General features: G+C 50.9%; 1 protein-coding gene across 3 annotated transcripts; it reads left to right on the top strand.

Moving 5' to 3' along the window:
• Positions 1-7,586: 7,586 nt before the first annotated feature.
• Positions 7,587-19,343, top strand: SLAMF8 (SLAM family member 8). 3 transcript variants are annotated; one of them, XM_074389693.1, is made up of 5 exons: positions 7,587-7,797; positions 10,573-10,881; positions 14,027-14,332; positions 14,413-14,520; positions 16,338-19,343. In XM_074389693.1, the coding sequence occupies exons 1-5, from the start codon at positions 7,740-7,742 to the stop codon at positions 16,412-16,414; spliced, it is 858 nt and encodes a 285-aa protein (XP_074245794.1). In that variant the 5' UTR covers positions 7,587-7,739; the 3' UTR covers positions 16,415-19,343. The 3 variants fall into 3 exon arrangements, with proteins under 3 accessions (XP_074245794.1, XP_003937962.2, XP_074245793.1); XM_003937913.4 differs by having other exon boundaries at positions 10,555-10,881; XM_074389692.1 differs by lacking the exon at positions 7,587-7,797 and having other exon boundaries at positions 8,753-10,881.
• The last annotated feature ends 322 nt before the right edge of the window (positions 19,344-19,665 follow it).

Genomic DNA, 19,665 nt, shown 5'->3' with positions numbered 1-19,665 from the left:
TTCTGCCAGCAGGAAATATGACCAGGTTCACCCCAAAACGTTGTTCTCTCAGAGGAACAGGAAAACATTTTGAATCTCTCTCTATTTTGTTCTTAAAGGTCGGTTCTTGGGATATTGATGACTTCTGTCTGAGAGGTGCTGCAGGGAGATTTTCAGGGTTGTGTGGTCTTTGAGGTGGATTTTTTTAAAGACAACATTGACCACTGTTCACTGTCCACGTGATCATTGTAAGATTGCAATGCTGCGTGCTAGCTGGTTACATAAGACGCAATTCCAGTGACCGAAGGTGGTTATAACGGATGGTGGTGTGTTCAAGATGACACTGGCATCTTTGAGCAGAGCCTGGCTGTGCAGCCCCATTTGATTGATTTAAACACCCTAGAGGTCTGGTTGTTGCTGTTGTCATTTCCTGTGAAATCGCAAGAGAAGTTACAGTCTAGGTGAACTTGGGAGTTTATAGGGTTGGTTTTGTTTCTGTTTTATTTTGTTTTTTAACATTTACCTGCAGTGCTATAGCTGTGGATACTGTCACCTGCATGCTATTTCTAGTGAGTCCTAAATACGATATGGGCTAATGACAGTAACAGCCCACAGTGCTGCCAGGACTGCTGTGGGCTTATCAGTGACAGCCCCCACGTGGGTGGAAGAAACCTGTCATTTCCTTCTTACATGTGTTTAAAATACTAAATGAATAATTTGTTCTTCTGGGGAAAAAATGATAAGATGGTAAAAACTTTTTTATATTAAGGGTATCATAAAATGGATATGCCCCACCTCTCAAACTGAAAAAAGAAAAGAAAGAGCATCACTCTACGTCCCAGGGGGCTAAACCCGGGGCAGCTCTGAATGCATCTCCAGCTTCCAAGCTGCTGCTGAGCCCATGAGTGGAGCATGGGCTGAGGAGACTCCCAGAGATTCAGCAAGACCAAGGTCAGCCAGAAAAGGGCCTGGCCTGGACAAAGTCATAGAATCCTTAACACCAGAGCCAGAGCCCCACAGGCACTGAGCACTCTGCCTTTCCACACAGCCCCACTCCTGTCCAGATTCCTTCCAGTTTACCAAAGACAGAGCTGAGGCTGGCCCAGAGCCCTGGCTCGTGAAGTTACCTAGTTACCCCTTACTTGTTTGAAAAGTTATGTGGTTGTGGCATCTGTTTTTTTGTTAATAGAGGTCCATCAATTGGTTTCATATTGTTCATCAATATCAACGATTTGCAGTACCTAATAGTTCGATTCGCTTTGTTCAAGGAGTCCATACTCCTTGATGACTGAAAGTGGTCAATAATGGATGGGTTATACTCGCTCCTCTGACGCCCTGTCTCCAGCTTCATACGCCCCTGCTCTGGAAGCAGAGAAACTAAGGTTCTCTAGAGACACACCCTGCAGACACTGAGGAAGGGTGCCCTGGGGAGGCCAGAGGGCTGCTTTCCTACTCCCCCCATTCCATGGCGATCCTGGCCTGCCACAGCACCCCCAGCCACGCTAGCCACAGGCACTGGCCATGCCAGCCACAGGACTCCCCGCCAGTAGCCTCCTCACATTCTCAAGGCTCTGTGCTGTGAAACATTGCTTCTCGCTTTAAGTCAAAGCTAAATGCACTTATTCAGCCAGAGTGACTTGCCTGTGCCTCATCTTAGGGACCTGGGTTCTATGAGGTCACATTACCCACAGGGTAAAGAGATAGGGAAGAACTCTAGCTGGCTTGCCGGTGGAGAGGCAATCTGGAGCTGCTCCTTAAGGGCAAGAGAGAGAAAGAAGCCTCCATCTGGGGGCCTTGTGGCTGCCCTCTGGTGGCCCTCTCAGGCATTTGAGGTCTTGCAGCTGGCTTAGACCAGGATCTGACCCATTCACTGGACAACTTCAGCTAAGATGTGATTAGACACTGGTCCTTGTTTTGTAAGTGAAAACACAATCCAGATAGAAGCGATAAAAATGAAACATGGTCCTTCTCCAAACCAGGAAGACTGAACACACTGGGATTTCTTTCAATTCCAGGTTTGTTCTTAAATAAGCGTCCACCAAATAACTCTGTGTCCTTCATATTGACTGTGACGACAGTGACTACTGACAGGGTGCACAAGATAAGAAAGACCCAGGCTTCTTCCTCCAGTACCGGGACCTGTTCACATCTCCCTCTGCACTGCTGAAGAGGCTACAGTGGGCAGAAACTGGGGCTGACAGCACATCTGCTCCTTCAGTATTGATCAGTTGCTGCGCCTTTGCTCAGAGGGCCCGTTTTCTCAGGTTCTCTGGAAGAACAACCCATGTTGTACTCGTTCTGGAATGCCTTCCCACTTGAGGCACAGATGAGTATTGGGACTGAACCTTTCATTGGGAGTATCATGACTACTGGCACCATCAGCTTGAGTTCTTGGCCCCGTAAGTCTTACACGTGCTCTGTAAGTGTCTGTTGGATGCATTAGTGCTCACAAGACAGCAATCCAGGTGTTCGATGATAAATGCCCGCACGAGCTTCCAGTTCCCCCTCTCTACCTCAGGAAAGCACAGTGTGGTTTTGTTTCTGTTTTATGCAGGCTTCCTTCAAATCTCTGGGATGGTGTGTCTTTGCCTCAAAAGCAGACCCACCTAAGCCAAAGCCAGTGTCCATCCAGTCTCCTGCAGGCTGTTCCAGCCCACTCACTTCCTCCTCTCTCCTCTCGCCCCGGTTTCTCCAGCTGTGTGCACCATGCCTCTAGTTCATCGAAGACCCCACTCCCTCTGCTTCTCCCCAGCAGGGCCAGGACCAGAATGAGACAAGAGAGGCACCTCAGGCACAAAAGTTACCGAGGCACTCAGGCTCACGGCGGTGCCAGCGCCATCTCATGGGAGGTCAGGCCATTTCGCAATCATTTCCCATCTGCAGAGGCTCAGCAACAGTGGGCGTTTCTAAGAAGTGACAGAGGCAGGCTCCTTACAGGGTCTTCTCCCTCTAGGCCAGTCTTCCTGCCACGTCCTGGCACTGTTGCCTAAGCTGGCTAGCCGGGGAGGGGTGCGCACGGGCTCCCCTGCCCCAGGCAGCCTCTTGGGCTGTGGCTCCTGCGGTGCCTGCTGGCAGATTAAATGAAAACAGACACAAAGACAGGGGTTAGGAGGGGTCCTACCTTCCCCTTTCAGTCCCCATTCCACACCACCCCCTCGAGGCAGTGCCCAGAGGCCTACCCACACCCCAGTAACACCCTTCCTCTTCAGCTCCCACGGTGGCTCCCAAAAAGCCTGCTGAGTACAACACCCCCTCCTTCCCGCCAGCTGCTTTCCCTCTGCCTCCTTTCCTGCCTGGCTCCCCTTCTCTCCCAGCTCCTCAGGCACCCCACCTTTCTTCCCCTTCTCCATCTCTCCCCCTGAGAGAACTGTAGCCCCATTCTGCCCCCCAGGCACAAAGCTTCACCCAAATTCCACCCCGCCCTGGATCTCCACACCAAGCGGCTAGGGGTTAATGCTCGAGTCCGGCAGCCTGAGTGGCCGTGGTCAACACCTGCTCCCTCACCCCCAGCCCGAATTAAGGTGGGCTAATGGCGGGTGCAGGCTGTTCCACGTGGCAGATGGAGCTACTACGCCTGCCCCAGCGACCAACGCAGCAGATGCAGCCGAAAGGCCCCAGGGAGTGGAGTCGCAGCACCGGCCGCCAGCTGCTGTCTTAATTAAGGAATGTGAGAAGCGGCCCCTATGAACTCACCAGCTAATTTACTCCTGTGCACTCCCCCCTGTGGCTGGGTAATTAATATGGTGTGAACCAGTGATTAGCGAGTCCAGAGAACCTGCCTGTCGCAGACTTAACCCTTCCCTGCACCTGGGAAGAATCGATGCCTTCTTAGTCCCGTGTTTCTCCAGTGGTCACGTGGGCAGTAAGTTTTTCCCTTTGGGGAGGTGGGATTTTTTTTTTTTTTTTTTTTTTTTTTTTTTTTTTTTTGAGACAGAGTCTCACTCCGTAGCCAGGCGCCAGGCTGGAGTGCAGTGGCACGATCTCAGCTCACTGCAACCTCCGCCTCCTGGTTCAAGCAATGCTCTTGCTTCCGCCTCTTGAGTAGCTGGGACTGCAGGCATGTACCACCTCACCCAACTAATTTTTATATTTTTAGTAGAGAAGGGGTTTCACCATGTTGGCCAGGATGGTCTCCATCTCTTGACCTCGTGATCCACCCGCCTCTGCCTCCCAAAGTGCTGGGATCACAGGTGTAAGCCACTGCACCCAGCCGGAGGTGGGATATTTTTCAGTCTTCACTCAACCTTCTCCCACCCTCTTTCCCAGCTTCCTCAAAACTCCCCTCAAGGAAAAGGTCTTCGGGTGGGGGAAGGACTGCGAGTCATTCCTTGCCTGGATGGACCACTACGGGTGACCAACTCTCCTTAGTGGGAATGTAACTGCCCACTGTCTTCTCCAAAGGAATTCAGGATCTGGCTCCACGCTGACCCCATGCCTGCATCCCACAGCCCTCCCAGTCCTAAGCTTTGACACTTTAGAATCATTCTATCCAATCCAACAGATGCATGCAGGGCTTTGGCTCATCGAAAGCCTGTCCTTGGCAATATTCAGGGTGCAGGAGGAGATGCCCTCATGGAACTCCCTGTCTGGGAGCAGAGAGTCAGAACAGGGGATTGCCCAGCCTGAAACACGCCTTTATCTGCATGTACTCAGATTTCTCCGCTTCCCTCTCCCTGGCGATTTAGTAGCAATAGTTAGTATTTGAGTGCTAACCTCACCTGACCCCAGGTTAAACCTTCAGATGTGTTCATTGGCAACACTGAGAGGTAGATACTATCACGGATCCCCATTTCACAGATGAGGATACTGAAGCACAGGAAAGTTACTTTGCTCAAAGTTTCACAGCCGAGATATGAACTCAAGTCTGAATCATGCTTGAGTTCGGAACGCCTACCCTCATGTGTTGTATTCTTAAGTCTCACTTCAAGTACCAATCCCTCCACGGAGCCCTCCCCAGCCTGCCCCCTGCCCTGGCAGGGTCAAATCTGTCCTCTGGCTCTCACAACATCCAGAGCACACATCTGACATTGGTCTTGCCACACTGGTCGTAATTATTGGTTTATATATCCCATCTTCTGTGAACTCCTTAAGGTCAGGGGCAAAGCCTTTCATCTCTGTGTCACTAGCTCCTGGCACCTAAGTAGATGCTCAATAAATGTCTGATGAATGAATGACGGAATTGGCAATGGAGTCATAAATGAGTTCTCTCCCCTGCCCTCTCCACACCCCAGCCAGACAGCTTCCCAGTTCTGCCCCTTTCTCGGTCCTCTAGACCAGGCGTCCCCAAACTTTTTACACAGAGGGCCAGTTCACTGTCCCTCAGACCGTTGGAGGGCCGCCGCATACTGTGCTCCTCTCACTGACCACCAATGAAAGAGGTGCCCCTTCCTGAAGTGCGGCAGGGGGCAAGATAAATGGCCTCAGGGGGCCGCAGTTTGGGGACGCCTGCTCTAGACATTTCCTTCATCTGCAGGCCCTTCTCCCTCCCACAGGCCCATCACAACAGAAAACAGCTTCCCCTGCCTTTTTGCTCTCCCCCAACCTGCCCCGCCTGCTGCCCTCCCACCCCCACTTAAAATCTGCAAAAGCCCCTCCCTTCAAAGAGTTCTTCTGGAGCGTTCCGCCAGTCCAGCAGCCACAGACTTACCCTGAGTGGGGTGCTTGTTATAACCACAGATTCCTGGGCCCCAGCTCACCCTGATGGCATCTCTGAGAATCCAAGTGCTAAACGAGGTTGAGAGTCACTGGTGTCCAGAATAACTTAACCCAGTTTTCATGGCCTCCACAATCCGCCCCAACCTCCTTTTCCATTCTTCCCACCCAGCCCTTAAGGACTCCTGCCGGCTGTCCCTCGTCCTCTGTGGAGCCTAGTTGGTATTTTCCCGTGGCCACATCCCTGCACACTCTGCTATCCCCTCCTGCCCAGAGCCCACCCCCAAACTCTGGCCCTCCCCTTTCCTCATGCTATCTAAACCATGCCCATCTTCAAGGCCCAGCTCAAATTCCACCTTCTCCGGAAGCATCCCCTGCCCGTATCCGTGAAGCCCTCCTTCCCACCCACTTCTCAGGGCTGACTACCTGTTTGCACAAAGTGGTGTCCGTCTGCAGATAAGCCTTCACTTTCTCTGATGTACCTATCTCTACATTTGGGTTGTGAGTACCTGGGGGGGGGGGGGGGCAAAAACCTTACCTAAAAAATCCTCCCTTTGCGGCAGCTTGAGGGGTATTCTTGTCTGTGAGACATGAGCTGTTCTGTGGCCCAGGGCAGTAAAAATGAGGCAGCAGTAGATACTGCCGGTTTGGGGAGAAAGTCCAACGCTGAGGACCTGGCAGTGTTAGCATGCAGAAACTCAACAGAGGACCTGGCAGTGTTGGCATGCAGAAACTCAGCAGAGTCTGGGGAGAGAGGCAGAGGGCAGGGCAGAGCAGGGCTCCCCACTATCAGCAGAGTGCGTTTTCAGCAGGGCGTTGGGGAGCTGAGGTTCCTCCCTGCAGGCGTTTATGAGAGGAGGCAAATACTAAGTAGGGATGAGACGCGGGAGCAGGCTAAATCCTAATGCCTAGTTCCTGGCTGAGTCCAAAGCTCGGTGTCCAGTTTGATTGACAGGTGAGGGGCTGTGAGCGAGCCACCCTCCAGACTAGCAGGAACGTTCCTCCAGGGCGACACATCCTCTAAAAACCTTCCCCGACAAGAAACCAAGAAACTTGAACTGACAAGAGAAACAGGATGAAGAGGAGGTGACTGTGGCAAAATAGATCACACTTCAAAGGTTGAGGGTTCCAGCTCAGCCCCTCTGTGACCTCGACAAGGGATCTAACCTCACCCTGGTTTTCTCATTTTCCCATTTCTAATGGGGTGACAAGATGATCCTCTCAGAGGAGAGTTGCAAGGCTTACATAAAGCCAAATGTGTAGCCATGTCTAGAATGTTCTCCCTCACTTAACAAATAACTCATGAAACATCCGTAATGTGCCCAGCACTGAGGGAAACACAGAAAGGAATAAAAGACCACTCTGGCTACACAGTCTATGAAGACCAGAAAACTGCCATAAAAGACACACCAAGAGTAAAGAGGGAGGTATGGGCATGCGCAGGGCACGAGGAGGGGGCCTGTCACCTGCCTGTGGTCTGGAAGCCTGGAAGGGCATCCTCGCTGGCCACACAGCCGTGCTCTGTTTGCAAGGATAAAGGGAGCAGCCTGCCTGGTGGCGGGGAAGTACCACACAGGAGAATGTGAAATCAGTAGTTCTGAGACGAGGGTCTCTGGCTTGGGATGGCTGGAGAGCAGAATGGATGTGGGCGACCAGCCTGGGGAAGAAGGCCTGACTCAGGAGGACCTGCCTGCAGAGCAGAGCATTGGTCCTCATCCTGAGGGCCATGGAAGGCCACAGAAGAATTTTAAGCTAGAATGAGGAGGACAGGTAGCAGTGAGGCAGGCTGGGAAGCGGGAAGGTCAGCAAGACTGCATCCCAGCCTGCCTCAAGGCAAGGAGGATGTGGCTTGCGTGGGGGCTACTGTCGCCATGTGCTAGCCAACCATACCATGTGAAAGAGGCTGACTTACAAGAATCCGCTCCTGAAAGTCCAGCTAAGCCCAGGGCCAACTTCCACTTTATTCTGGATGTTTTCACTTTTGGGACATCTTGTTCTGAGTCAAGATTCCTCCTTCTGAACATGGGACTTTCCAGAAGGACCACAGCTCCTCCCGTGCATCCACTTGGCCTGGGAGGTTCTGGATTTGGGTTGTCAAGGGAGTTAGCATGCCTCTTTGGAGAAGGATGGCCATGTGGCCCCTGTGGAGCCTGCTTCTCTGGGAAGGTAAGTGGGACAGGCAGATGGCCTGTCATCGGAGAGCTGAAGGCGCCTCCCCAGCTGCCTTCGCCAGATGGGCAGGGTGCCCTCAACCCGAGTGAGAACCCACAAGCTGAGGGTGGGTAGGGAAGCCTGGAACAAACTCTTGGGCAACATTTTAAGCTAGTCAGATACAAAGAGATGCAGGGTCCTGGGAGGGAGGAGGTGACAGCTTGAGGAGTATTCTTGTCTGTGAGACACGAGCTGTTTGTGGCCCAGAGCAGTAAAAATGAGCCAGCAGAGAATACTGCCTGCTTGAAGAGAAAGTCCAATGCTGAGGACCTGGCAGTGTTAGCACCAGGGAACTCCACAGAGTCTGGGGAGAGAAGCAGAGGGCAGGGCAGAGCGGGGTTCCCCACAATCAGCAGAGTGCGTTTTCAGCAGCCCTTGGGGGAGCTGAAGTCCCTCCCTGCAGGCCTTTATAAGGGGAGACAAGTTCTAAGTAGGGATGAGAGATGGAAGCAGGCTAAGTACGGCCCACGTGGATTTGGGGGTGATGTGATGTTGGGGTGGCTGACACGTGGGGTTTCCTCCATACTGAGCGATCCCTCTGTCTGTCTGATGCCTGAGTTCCCCTTCTTCAACAACAAGGAGACAACATGATATGGGTGAGCACTGCCAGGCCAGGGATGAGGGTTTGCGGGGTGCGGCAAAGATTCAGATGTCATTATTTACATCAGGAGACTCACAGGGCCTTTGGGTTGCTTTGCCGGGTCTCCCTGCCTGGGTTCCTGGCCCTGAGAACTCCAAAGCCTGCAGATTTCCTCAGCATTTCTAAACGTGCAGGAAATCACATCTTAACTTCAAAAAAGGCCTCAGTCTGTTTGGCTCACAAAATCTTTCAAATCATCAGATCATCAGACATGTGAGACAAAAATAATTTGTCTTTTTTTTTTTTTTTTTTTTTGGAGATGGAGTCTCGCTCTATCGCCTAGGCTGGAGTGCAGTGGTGCCATCTCGGCTTACTGTAGCCTCTGCCTCCCAGGTTCAAGCGATTCTCCTGTCTTAGCCTCCCAAGTAGCTGGAATTACAGGTGTTCGCCACCACACCTGGCTAATTTTTGTATTTTTAGTGGCCACCAGGTTTCACCATGTTGACCAGGCTGGTCTCAAACTTCTGTCCTCAAGTGATCCACCCGCCTCAGCCTCCCAAAGTGCTGGTATTACAGACATGAGCCACCGCCTCCAGCCCAAAAATAATTTTCCAATGGCCCTTAATGATAAAAGATCTGTGTGCCTGACCTGATACAGACCTCTCATTTTTCAGTGGTACTGAAGCCTAGGGAGGGGAGGTGACATGCCGAAGGCCACACAGGTGATCTGTGGCAGCACCAGGAGCAGGTAGAAGCTAGGTCTTGGTTGACATCCAGTGCAATTCTCTTTGTGTTTTATGTTCCTACTCCGCATTAACAAAGAGGGACTGGAATTATCCTGGCCAACTGAGCAACCATCCAGAACACATCACATTGCCCACACCTTCATCACCTCTTACCCTGCCCAGGAAGCTCGATGGAGAGAAAGAGCTCACGGTCTAGTGGGAAAGGCTGACTCATAAACAGGCTATAAAAATAGAGGGATAAGGGTAGTCACCATGGTGACCCCAGGCCACTGTGAGAACACAAGAGAGAATATGTAGCCTGCAGAGAGGGATGGGGGAGGCCAGAGGAGGCAGTGTGGTGCAAGAGTGACCAGAAATTAGTCAGCAAAGGAGTCAGGGAGCATTTCGGGCAGAAGCGTCTCCCATACACCCCTGCCTCAGACACAGTCCCCAAAAACAGCCTCTTGCCATCTCACCCCCTGTCTGTTTCTCCTCCTGTTCTGGATCACAGAGAATAACATCCAGTGGATCCCAAGGACCTGGGAGCCATCCTCAACTCCTTTTTCTCCTTCACTCCCCAGAACTGATCCATTACCAAAGCCTGCTGATTGTACCGTCTTCACGTCTCTCAATTCCTCTCACTTCTCCCCATCCTGGTTGCTCCTTTCCTCAATTCAAGTGGCCATCACTTCTCCATTGGACTCATACGAACAGCCTCAGTCCTGCCCACCTCCAGTGCATTCTCCACATCTCTGCTGGAGCGATCTTTCTAACCAAGCATCTAACCTGTTACTCTCCTGCTTAAAACCTACCTGAGACCCCCCACCCACCCCCCATTGCTCTGCAGAAAAAGCCCAGACTCCAGTGTTGCTTTCAGGGCGCTGTGTGATCTGACTCCCACCGACTCTGCAGTGTGATTTCCTACTCCTCCCACAGAGAGCTACTCTCAGTTCCCCAGGGCACCAACTCTCCTCCTCCAGGCCTTTGTCCGTCCTGAGCCCTCTGCCGGAGTCACTTCCCTTTCCTGCTCCAGGCGGCCCTCAGCTTGACCTGGCTGACCGCCATTCCTCCTCAAGGCTCAGCTTAACCGTTTGTTTTCTGAGCCCATCCAGGCCGGGTGAGGTCCCGTCACCCTACCTGTGTTCTCCCAGGACATCCCATTTTTCCCTTCATGATATTTAATTGCTTTCGTGAATGTCTGGCTTTCTCTGTAAGCTCCACAAAGGCAGAGACTGGGTTATCTTCCATATGTTTTATCCCTGGTGCCTGGCACAGTGCACCTTCAACTTGAGTGGAGGGAGTGTGGGTGGAAGGGCCCCAATTCACCCCCATGGCAGCTCAGACGCATGCAAGAGAAGAATGAGGAGCGTGGAGCAGGCAGAGTGAGCAGGGGCTCTGTTCTTTCAGCCCTACCTCCCATTACAGTTACTGGTGCCCAAGTGCTGAGCAAGGTCGGGGACTGTGTGCTGCTGGTGGCAGTGCGTCCCCCTGGCTTCCGAGTCCGTGAGGCTATCTGGCGATCTCTCTGGCCTTCGGAGGAGCTCCTGGCCACATTTTTCCGAGGTTCTCTAGAGACTCTGTACCATTCCCGCTTCCTGGGCCGAGCCCAGCTACACAGCAACCTCAGCCTGGAGATCGGGCCACTGGAGTCTGCAGACAGCGGCAACTTCTCCGTGTTGATGGTGGACACAAGGGGTCAGACCTGGACCCAGACCCTCCAGCTCAAGGTGTACGGTGAGTGTGTCTGATACCGCCTACCTGACCCTCTTCTCCCACAAAGCACCAGACAAGCATTCCGAGTCATAGCAGCTAGGGAGAGCTGGGTCCCAGCAACCTCTGGTCTCTGACCACAGTGCTGACTCACAAAACAGCTGCTCCCTGGCAGTCACATCTAAGAAAATTCCTCCTGGCTGCATCAGCCAGGCTTTGCCGTTTCACAGTGCTTGCCTGAACTCTAGCTCAGTCTTTTTGTGGCTCAGTGGCCTTGGACACAATGCTTAGCCTTCCTGAGCTTCACCTTTCTCCTTAGTAAATGGGCATTATAATATTACGGTGTAAAGTACCCATAGGGTGAAATGCAGTGGCATTTGCAGTGGTATCCAGGATGCAGCCTAGCCTATGCTTCCTCAGTTCTAAGGGACCATCACAGACTATACGATGTGCCACTAGTCTATGTACCACTGTAAAGCAAAAAAAAATGATATTACAAACTAAACTATGACATAACTGATTTATTGAAAAATTAAATTATAGACACATACATATGTCTGTTCATTAAGGCACTATTCACAATAGCAAAGACTTGGAACCAACCCAAATGCCCATCAATGATAAACTGGATAAAGAAAATGTGGCACATATACACCATGGAATATTATGCAGCCATAAAAAAGAATGAGTTCATGCCCTTTGCAGGGACATGGATGAAGCTGAAAACCATCATTCTCAGCAAACTGACACAGGAACAGAAAACCAAACACCGCATGTTCTCACTCATAAGTGGGTATTGAACAATGAGAACACAGGGACACAGGGAGGGGAACATCACACACCGGGGCCTGTCGAGGGGGTCTAGGGGAGGGATAGTATTAGGAGAAATATCTAATGTAGATGACGTGTTCATGGGTTCAGTAAACCACCATGGCACATGTATACCTATTTAACAAACCTGCATGTTCTGCCCATGTATTCCAGAACTTAAAGTGTAATAATTAAAAAGTAAAAAATTAAATTATAATGAAACTATCATTAAAAGTATAGAATTTACATATTTCTTAAAAGAGCTTCTGAGATTTTAGCTACATATGATTCACGGGTTCTCTCCGTTATTCATCATTGCAAAACAAACCACCCCAAAGCTTACTGACTGAAAACAACGACTCTGTTTATTTCTCATGAGTTTGTGGGTTGGCAGGCCCAGCTGGGTGGAACTTCTGCTTTGCGTGGGTCTGCAGGGCCGTTCGCTCCGCTACATTCAGCCACCTCAGCTGGCTGCACGGACTGGGGGCTGGGTGGCCCTCATTTCCCCAAGACACCTCCAGCACAGCCACCCCCGTCACCTTCATCATTTGCCCTCTGGTCAAGAAAGAGTGGCTTTCAGCTCTCATTTATCTACCTAATGGATTGGAAAAGAGGCACAGGTGACCCTAAACCCCGGTTTCAGTAAAACCTTAGAAATTTAGATAGAGTGGAAGAAGCGGGGAGTCCAGATTTAAGAATGGAAAGCAGAGGAAGCAGCTGGGAAGAGGGTAGCAACGAGGGAGATAAAGGCTGTCAGCAAACTGGGGAGGTGTCTCTCATTCCTCCCCCGCCCCCCAGCCTGAGATAGCTGACTGGCTATCCTTGGGCAAGCAACCCAGGGTGCTGATGCAATTGGAAGGTGCCTTTCTGGATCCACGCAGCCCTGAGGCTCATCTTGGCAAGCAGAGTGCCGGCTGGATTTCAGCAACCCCCGCCACCTGTTACCCTGTGACCTCCTTAGCCCATTGCCCTTGTGCAGTGAATAACCTACCCCACCATACAGGCAGCCCTGGAGCCTCCTCCGATCTGAGTCTCAGCTGCCGCACATGTGAAATGAGGACATTGAATGTGATAATACATGCAGCACCCACACCACTAAGCTCTAAAATGCCTTGTTCTCAGCATCTGAATTACAGATTTTAAGGAAATTGCTGTTTTATTGCTTCCAAATACATAGCGTGATTAGAACTAATTGCACGAAACTGCCAAGCAGCCGTCCTTAGGAGCTCTGCTTTGACAATAGATAAGAATGATTTGAATTAGCAGATCAGTTACTAGAAATGTCAATGGGTGTTTCCACTGCGCTTGATCGTGTTTGGAAGCAGCTTGTCCTCTTAAGTGGCGTAAATATCCCCCCTGTAATCTTTGTTTATACTATTAGTGTGCCCAGCAAATCATTTCTCTTTCATATCACAAATCCCACCAGACCGAGCTAGCATTAGCGAGGCTTTTCTCTGCTCGACTTTGGAATGCTGTCAGAAACAGAGCCCTCCCGTTGTCACCAGAATGCTCTCCCACTGGCCTCCTTTCCACTGAGACTCAGGATTTACTCATCAACCTGTATAGGAAAGTGGGTCTGTGGACTAGGACGCCAGGATATCCGTGTGTTCAGTGGCCAGGTGTCAAGCACCCACTGTTTGCCAGCACCGGAGAGCTAAGGTTAGCGAGCGAGCGAGACAGAGCCCCCACCTCTGGGCCCCTCCTTCACGGCATTTTGTACCCTCATAATTATTTTATTAATTATTCATAATCCTTTGTCAGTACTTGTCTTTCTCACCAAACTCTAGGCTCCAGAAGGCTGGGAATGTATTTGTTTTCTTGCCTGACTTAATAAAGGCTTGTCATCTCTTGCTGACTGACTGACACATTGTGGGAGAAATACTACACAAAGAGATAGAGTGTTGGGAGAGCTCAGAGCCATGCCTGGGATATCGGGGAAGGCTTCACAGTCAAGGCATTAAGCAATGTGTTCCAGCTGGGCCTTGAAGGATGGGTAGGAGTTTCCTGGGAGGCCAAGAAAGGGAAGGCATCTGTGTGCGCAGATGAACCGTGTGAAAGCGTGAAAGATATTCAAGAGCATGACATGTTTGGGAAAACTGCAAATTAATTAGGATGAGCAGGGAGAAGCAGCAGGAGGTACAGCTGGAGAGACAGGCATGAATCATTTCCTGAAGGGTTTTGAATATCAAGCTAAGGAATTCAGCTTCTGTCCCGTGGGCAGTGGAAACCCAGACAAGATTCTGGAACAAGACAGCCTTAGTCAGAGGTGGTGTCTAACCCTGGGTGGGTCCCAGAACCAGAGTTGTGCCCCCTGCCCAGCAGCCGTGGGACCCACACCTGCTGTACTTCTCTTTCCCAGATGCAGTGCCCAGGCCCGTGGTACAAGTGTTCATTGCTGTAGGAGGGGATGCTCAGCCTCCCAAGACCTGCCAGGCTTTCTTGTCCTGCTGGGCTCCCAACATCAGCGAAATAACCTACAGCTGGCGACGGGAGACCACTGTGGACTTTGGCATGGAGCCACACAGCCTCTTCACAGATGGACAGGTGCTGAGCATTTCCCTGGGACCGGGAGACAGAGGTGTGGCCTATTCCTGCATTGTCTCCAACCCTGTCAGCTGGGACTTGGCCACAGTCACACCCTGGGAGAGCTGCCATCATGACGAAGGTATGCTGAGGGCCAGCAGTCAATGGTTGAGTGCTTATGAAGCATCAGGTCCACCTCTGACCACACCCCTCCATGTTCAGCACCAGGGAAAGCCTCCTACAAAGATGTGCTGCTGGTGGTGGTGCCCGTCTCGCTGCTCCTGATCCTGGTTGCTCTCTTCTCTGCCCGGCACTGCGGCCCCTGCTCAGGTAGGAGTCCTGCACGTGCAGGAGGTAGGTGGAGGAGGTAGAGTTCCTGGGGAGCAGGGGGGCTTGGACCTCCTCCTGTTTAGGCTTCAGATGGTCTGCCCCTTCTTACCTTTCCCGACTCATCTCTTGGCCTTCTCTAGCTCATCATATCTTGGTTTCCAACCAGACCCAACTACTTGAAGTTTCTTTCGTGGTTCTCTGAATGAGCTGTTCTCTCTCACCATCTGCGGACCTTTGTACGTTACATTCCCTCTGCCTGGAACACACTTGCCATGATTCCCACCCAGCTTCCCTCCTTCCTGTGGCTTTCTCCTACTCAGTGTTCAAGGTGTGCATGCTCCACAAAGCCTTCCCTGATCTCCCCCACACTCAGGCTGATTAATGTCCTTCCTTTAATCTTCATTACTTACCCCAATCAGAGAACTATTTACGCTTACTTCCCCACTGAATTCTGAGCTCTTAAAAGGAGGATGCTGGGTCACCACGGGACATGTGAGTGGTTCCTAGAACACAATAGTTCCTGAAACGTAGCTGGTATCGACAGACATTGTTGAGTGGGATTCTAGATGACTCCCAACCCCTTCTTGCCAGAGATTTCTACAAAATGGCTCCCTAAGAGAAGCTACTCCCTGGGCAGTGGCTGATAGGGCTGCCGTCTTGAGAAGAGGAAGGAAGGGAAAACTCCAAGATCAGACCAGGTTGTAAGCTCTACATCCAGCTCAGTCCCTGCCTGTGCCCCGGGATGCCCTGCCCGTGAAAGAACCACCCGACTGACCAGGGCTCCATGGCCGTTTCCATCCCAGGCTGTCAGAGCCTGGCTTGTCCCAGGGTGCAGAGAGGGGGTCAGCAAGGAGGAGGCACTGAGGCCCCATTATGGTGGGTGTGTCCTAGAAGGCACCATATTTGGGTCCAACCGCTAAGCATGGGGGCAGGCAGTGCAGATTCCTGTTCATTCTGTCCAGTGAGGAGGAGGCCAAGAAGGGTTAGCTGAGGCTGCGTGCCACCTGAAGGCCCCATCTGCTGTGGGGAGGTCTGGCCCTGGCCCCTGCCTCAAGAGTCCCCAGGAGTTGTGATAAGAAAGTAGAAGCCAGGAAAAGAGCAGGGGAAAAAATAGCTTTACTGAGATATAATGTATAGAGCATACAATTCACCTATTTAAAGTATACAATTCAATGCCTTTTGGTATATTCACAGAGTTGTGCATCCAGCCCCACAACCAATTTTAAAACATTTCCATTCCCTCCCCAAAAAACCCCATAACCCCTTAGCCATTCCCTCCCAATTCCCCCATTCCTCGCACAGCCCTAGGCAACCACTAGTCTACTTTCTGGCTCTGTGCTTTTGTCTTTTCTAGACATTTCATATAAATAGAACTATACACTATGTGGCCCTTTGGCCTGGCTTTTTTCACTTAGTGTACTGTCCTCAAGGCTCAGAAAATAGCACCTTTGGCCACTGAGAAGGAACCCAACCACCTGGGATCGTAGAAGGCTCCACACAGGGAGTCCAGAAGCTGGTTCTGGCTCTGCCGCATGGCTTCCATCCAGTGATTTAACTGGATCCACCACAGCCCTAACTTTCCATACCTTCTACAACCAAACGTATGGCATAGTCGTAGGTCAAGGTTAGGCATTAGGAAGAATTTCCTACTCTTGAAGAGCCTCCTTTTCCAGGGTGTTGCAAGACCAGGAGAAATGTCCCTTTGCTTAAGGTGACCTTGGGCTAACACACTCAGGATTCAGAGGTCTGCAGGCAGGCCAAGGATGCCAAGACTACAAGCATTGGAGGGGTAACTCTCTTTCTGATGTATTTACCAGGGAAAAAGAAGAAGGATGTCCATGCTGACAGGGTGGGTCCAGAGACAGAGAACCCCCTTGTGCAGGATCTGCCATAAAGGACAGTACGAAATGATGCCTGGACCATCAGTAACCCCACTGCCCAGGCACACGATGTTCGGGGACATAACTGGTGCCTGGAAATCACCACAGTCCTCATACCTCCCATGGGAATCCTGTCCTGCCTCGATGGGGCAGCCTGGGCGCCATCACACTACGCGGGCAGAAAGCACCAGCACGTTTCACCCTTCCCCTTTTTCTCTCCCATCTTCGCATGTCCTGGATCCTCTCTGGGCAACATGGGCCAAACAGAACATTCCCTCCAGGACACTGGAAGTTCTCCAGGATCCAGGTCCACAGGGACAATGATTGTCCAAGGCATTCCTCCCCCACCACTATTCATAAAGTATCAACCAACTGGAACCAAAGAATTGCCTCCAACCTGGGTCCTAGGCACTAAAAGATACTAGATGTTGGAACTAACAGAAGAACTCTGAATCACCCATGCCAGCTTCAGCATCAGCCCCAGACCCTGCTATTTGAGATCCCGATGCTTCCTGATGGCCAAGGCATTGCTATAAAAAAAAAGTCTAGAAACAGGTGAAAGTGAAAGGTGGGGGTCAGGGGTTTCTCTTTCTGGCCTAAGGACTTTCAGGTAACCAGAGTTCATGGCCCCTCAAAGGTAAATTGCAGTTGTAGACACTGAGGATGATTGACAACCCATGGTCGAGATGGGCACTGTTTTGCAGGAAACACCATATTAATAGACATCCTCACCATCTGCGTCCGCTCTCATGCCTCCTGCAGGATCTGGGAATGGGGGTGAAAAGTCTTTCCTCACTCTCCAGCAGTGACCAGGAAAAGAAATATTGAATTTGTCCCAGCCAACAGGACGTTCTTACACAACTTCAAGAAAAGTAGCTCAGCTCAGCATGAGTCTTCCTGCCTGAAACTGAGGGAGTGAAGAGCCGTAAAACACTCTGCAGAAGGAACATTACGGAGAGAAAGGATACGGAGGTCCTCTAGAATCTGTCACATTTATTTTTCGTTTCGAGGGGAGGGAACAAAGAGCCCCACTGCCCAACAGGAGGACTGTAGAAGTCACTCTGACTCCAACGAACTTTATATTGTGGCCACCTTTGGAAAATACATTCTGCCCCTGAATGATTCTGTCTAGAAAAGCTCTGGAGTATTGATTGCTACTAGAAAAACACTTAATGAGCTAAACTTATCCTTGGAGATTATTAGCTGATAAGGTTCACAGTTTCTTTTCTTTCTTTCTTTTTTTTTTTTTAATAAAGACAGAGTTTCACCATGTTGGTCGGGCTGGTCTTGAACTCCCGACCTCAGGTGATCCGCCTGCCTTGGCCTTCAAAGTGCTTGGATTACAGGTGTGAGCCACCACACCTGGCCAAGGTTCACAGTTTCTCTCACCCACGTGTAACTCTTTTTCCTGGGGCCTTACTCAGGTCTTGATAATAGAGAGAAAGGAGGCATTGAAGAAACAAGGGTGGGTTTGAAAGTGCTATTTTCCCAGAGTGCCTTCAATCTCCCCCCCACAGGATGTCAGTCCCATCCAAGGACCTTCCCTCTTCTCCCCAGTTCCTGAGCAATCACCTCACCATGGACAAAGGCTCAGCACAGCTACCCTCCAGACCCGCATCCTCAACCCTACTGTTCCCAGATCCTCCCTGCCTGGCCTGCTCAGCGGTTCCCTGTGGGTAACCTGGCTTTACCGAATGCTTTTTCTTTTCCGCACCCACTTCTCTCCTATCACCTTCCCCCAAGATTGCCTGAACAAGGCACATGGGGTCACTCAACCTAGCAGCTTGTGCTGTCCGCACCTGCCACCTACAGTCACACCACATGCCTGGTCACTGAATAATGCAAAACTGGCCTCAGTCCCTGAAAAGGATGTGGAAAGGAAAGCCCAGGAGCCGACAATGAGCCCTAGTGGTTTTGTGGGGAAAAAATACACAGCACTCCCCACCTCTGTTCACTTCATCTCCAGGGCCCCACCTCAGATCAAAGCAGCTGTGGATGAGATGGGGCCCACAGCTCTCGCTCCACAAGGTGACCCTTAGCAACCTCATTTCAACAGTGGTCTGTAGTCTGGTGCCCCAGGACCTCTTTGAACAGATCCACACTGCTCAAATATAGTTCTCATCCTCCGTGACTCACTTGTCAACTAGTGGACTAATTAACCCTCCACCAGAAAAATACGAAGTGCTTCCATGAGACCAAGTCTGTGCTAATAAGCATTGAGGCTGATGCTTTAAAAGTCACACCGCAACAAATATTGATTGAGGGCTCAGCATGTGCTGGGTACATTTCATGGCACTTGGGAATCAGTAGTGAAGCAAATCCCTTGCCTTTGAGAGTTTATGTTCTGGATAATATAAATAAACAAGTCAGCATATGTCAGACGTTGTTAGTTTCTTTTAAGAAAGATAAGGCAGGCCCGGCGTGGTGTCTCACGCCTATAATACTAGCACTTTGGGAGGCCAAGGCGGGTGGATCACAAGGTCGGAAGTTCAAGACCAGACTGGCCAACATGGTAAAACCCCGTCTCTACTAAAAATACAAAAAATTAGCTGGGTGTGGTGGCTCATGCCCATAATCCCAGCTACTTGGGAGGCTGAGGCAGGAGAATTGCTTGAACCAGGACCCGGGAGGCAGAGATTGCAGTGAGCCAAGATCGCACCACTGCACTCCAGCCTGAGCTACAGAGTGAGACTCCAACTCAAAAAAAAAAAAAAAAAAAAGAAAAGAAAAGAAAGAAAGAAAGATAAGGCAGAGTAAAGGGTTAGAGAGAAATGTGTTGGGGAGACAGGGTCTGTCTTGGATAAAGCAATTGGATAACACCTTCAATGGGGTGACATTTGAACTGAGGCCCAGTGAAGTGGAGGAGGTGAGGAGGCAGTGGCAGAGTGTTCCAGACAGAGACCAGAAAATGCAAAGGCCCTGAAGTGACAGCGTGGTTGGTGTTTGCAGAGAAGACAGTGGAGGCCAGAGGGACTGGATCCAAACAAGGGAAGGAGTGGGGAAGGGTCCAGAGAGACGGCCTGGGGCCGCATCCTCTGGGTCTTCGTAATGCCCCTTTGTTGGAGTTAGGATGACAGAAAGAACCCCTTGAGAGTCTAAATATCCGACTCCTCCCAGAACACCCTTCAGGTGCTCGCAGTCAGGCCAGAGTCCTCTCCAGATCTTCCTTTGCTCTCCCTTGTTTTCATTTGAGCGACAGTTTTTGCGTCCGTTCTCTTGTACAAAGGACGAATACAAGAGCTGCTAGGGCAAAGGGCTCATGAGA

Source organism: Saimiri boliviensis, chromosome 19, assembly GCF_048565385.1.
Source record: "Saimiri boliviensis isolate mSaiBol1 chromosome 19, mSaiBol1.pri, whole genome shotgun sequence".
Taxonomy (NCBI): Eukaryota; Metazoa; Chordata; class Mammalia; order Primates; family Cebidae; genus Saimiri; species Saimiri boliviensis.
This window is presented reverse-complemented; position numbering and strand designations above follow the sequence as displayed.

Bases quoted from the DNA above. Each gene is read 5' to 3' on its own strand.
- SLAMF8 (XM_074389692.1), top strand. From the start codon at position 10,494: ATGCAAGAGAAGAATGAGGAGCGTGGAGCAGGCAGAGTGAGCAGGGGC. The intron at 10,882-14,026 runs GTGAGTGTGTCT...TCTCTTTCCCAG, and splicing joins CCTCCAGCTCAAGGTGTACG to ATGCAGTGCCCAGGCCCGTG. The intron at 14,333-14,412 runs GTATGCTGAGGG...CTCCATGTTCAG, and splicing joins GAGCTGCCATCATGACGAAG to CACCAGGGAAAGCCTCCTAC.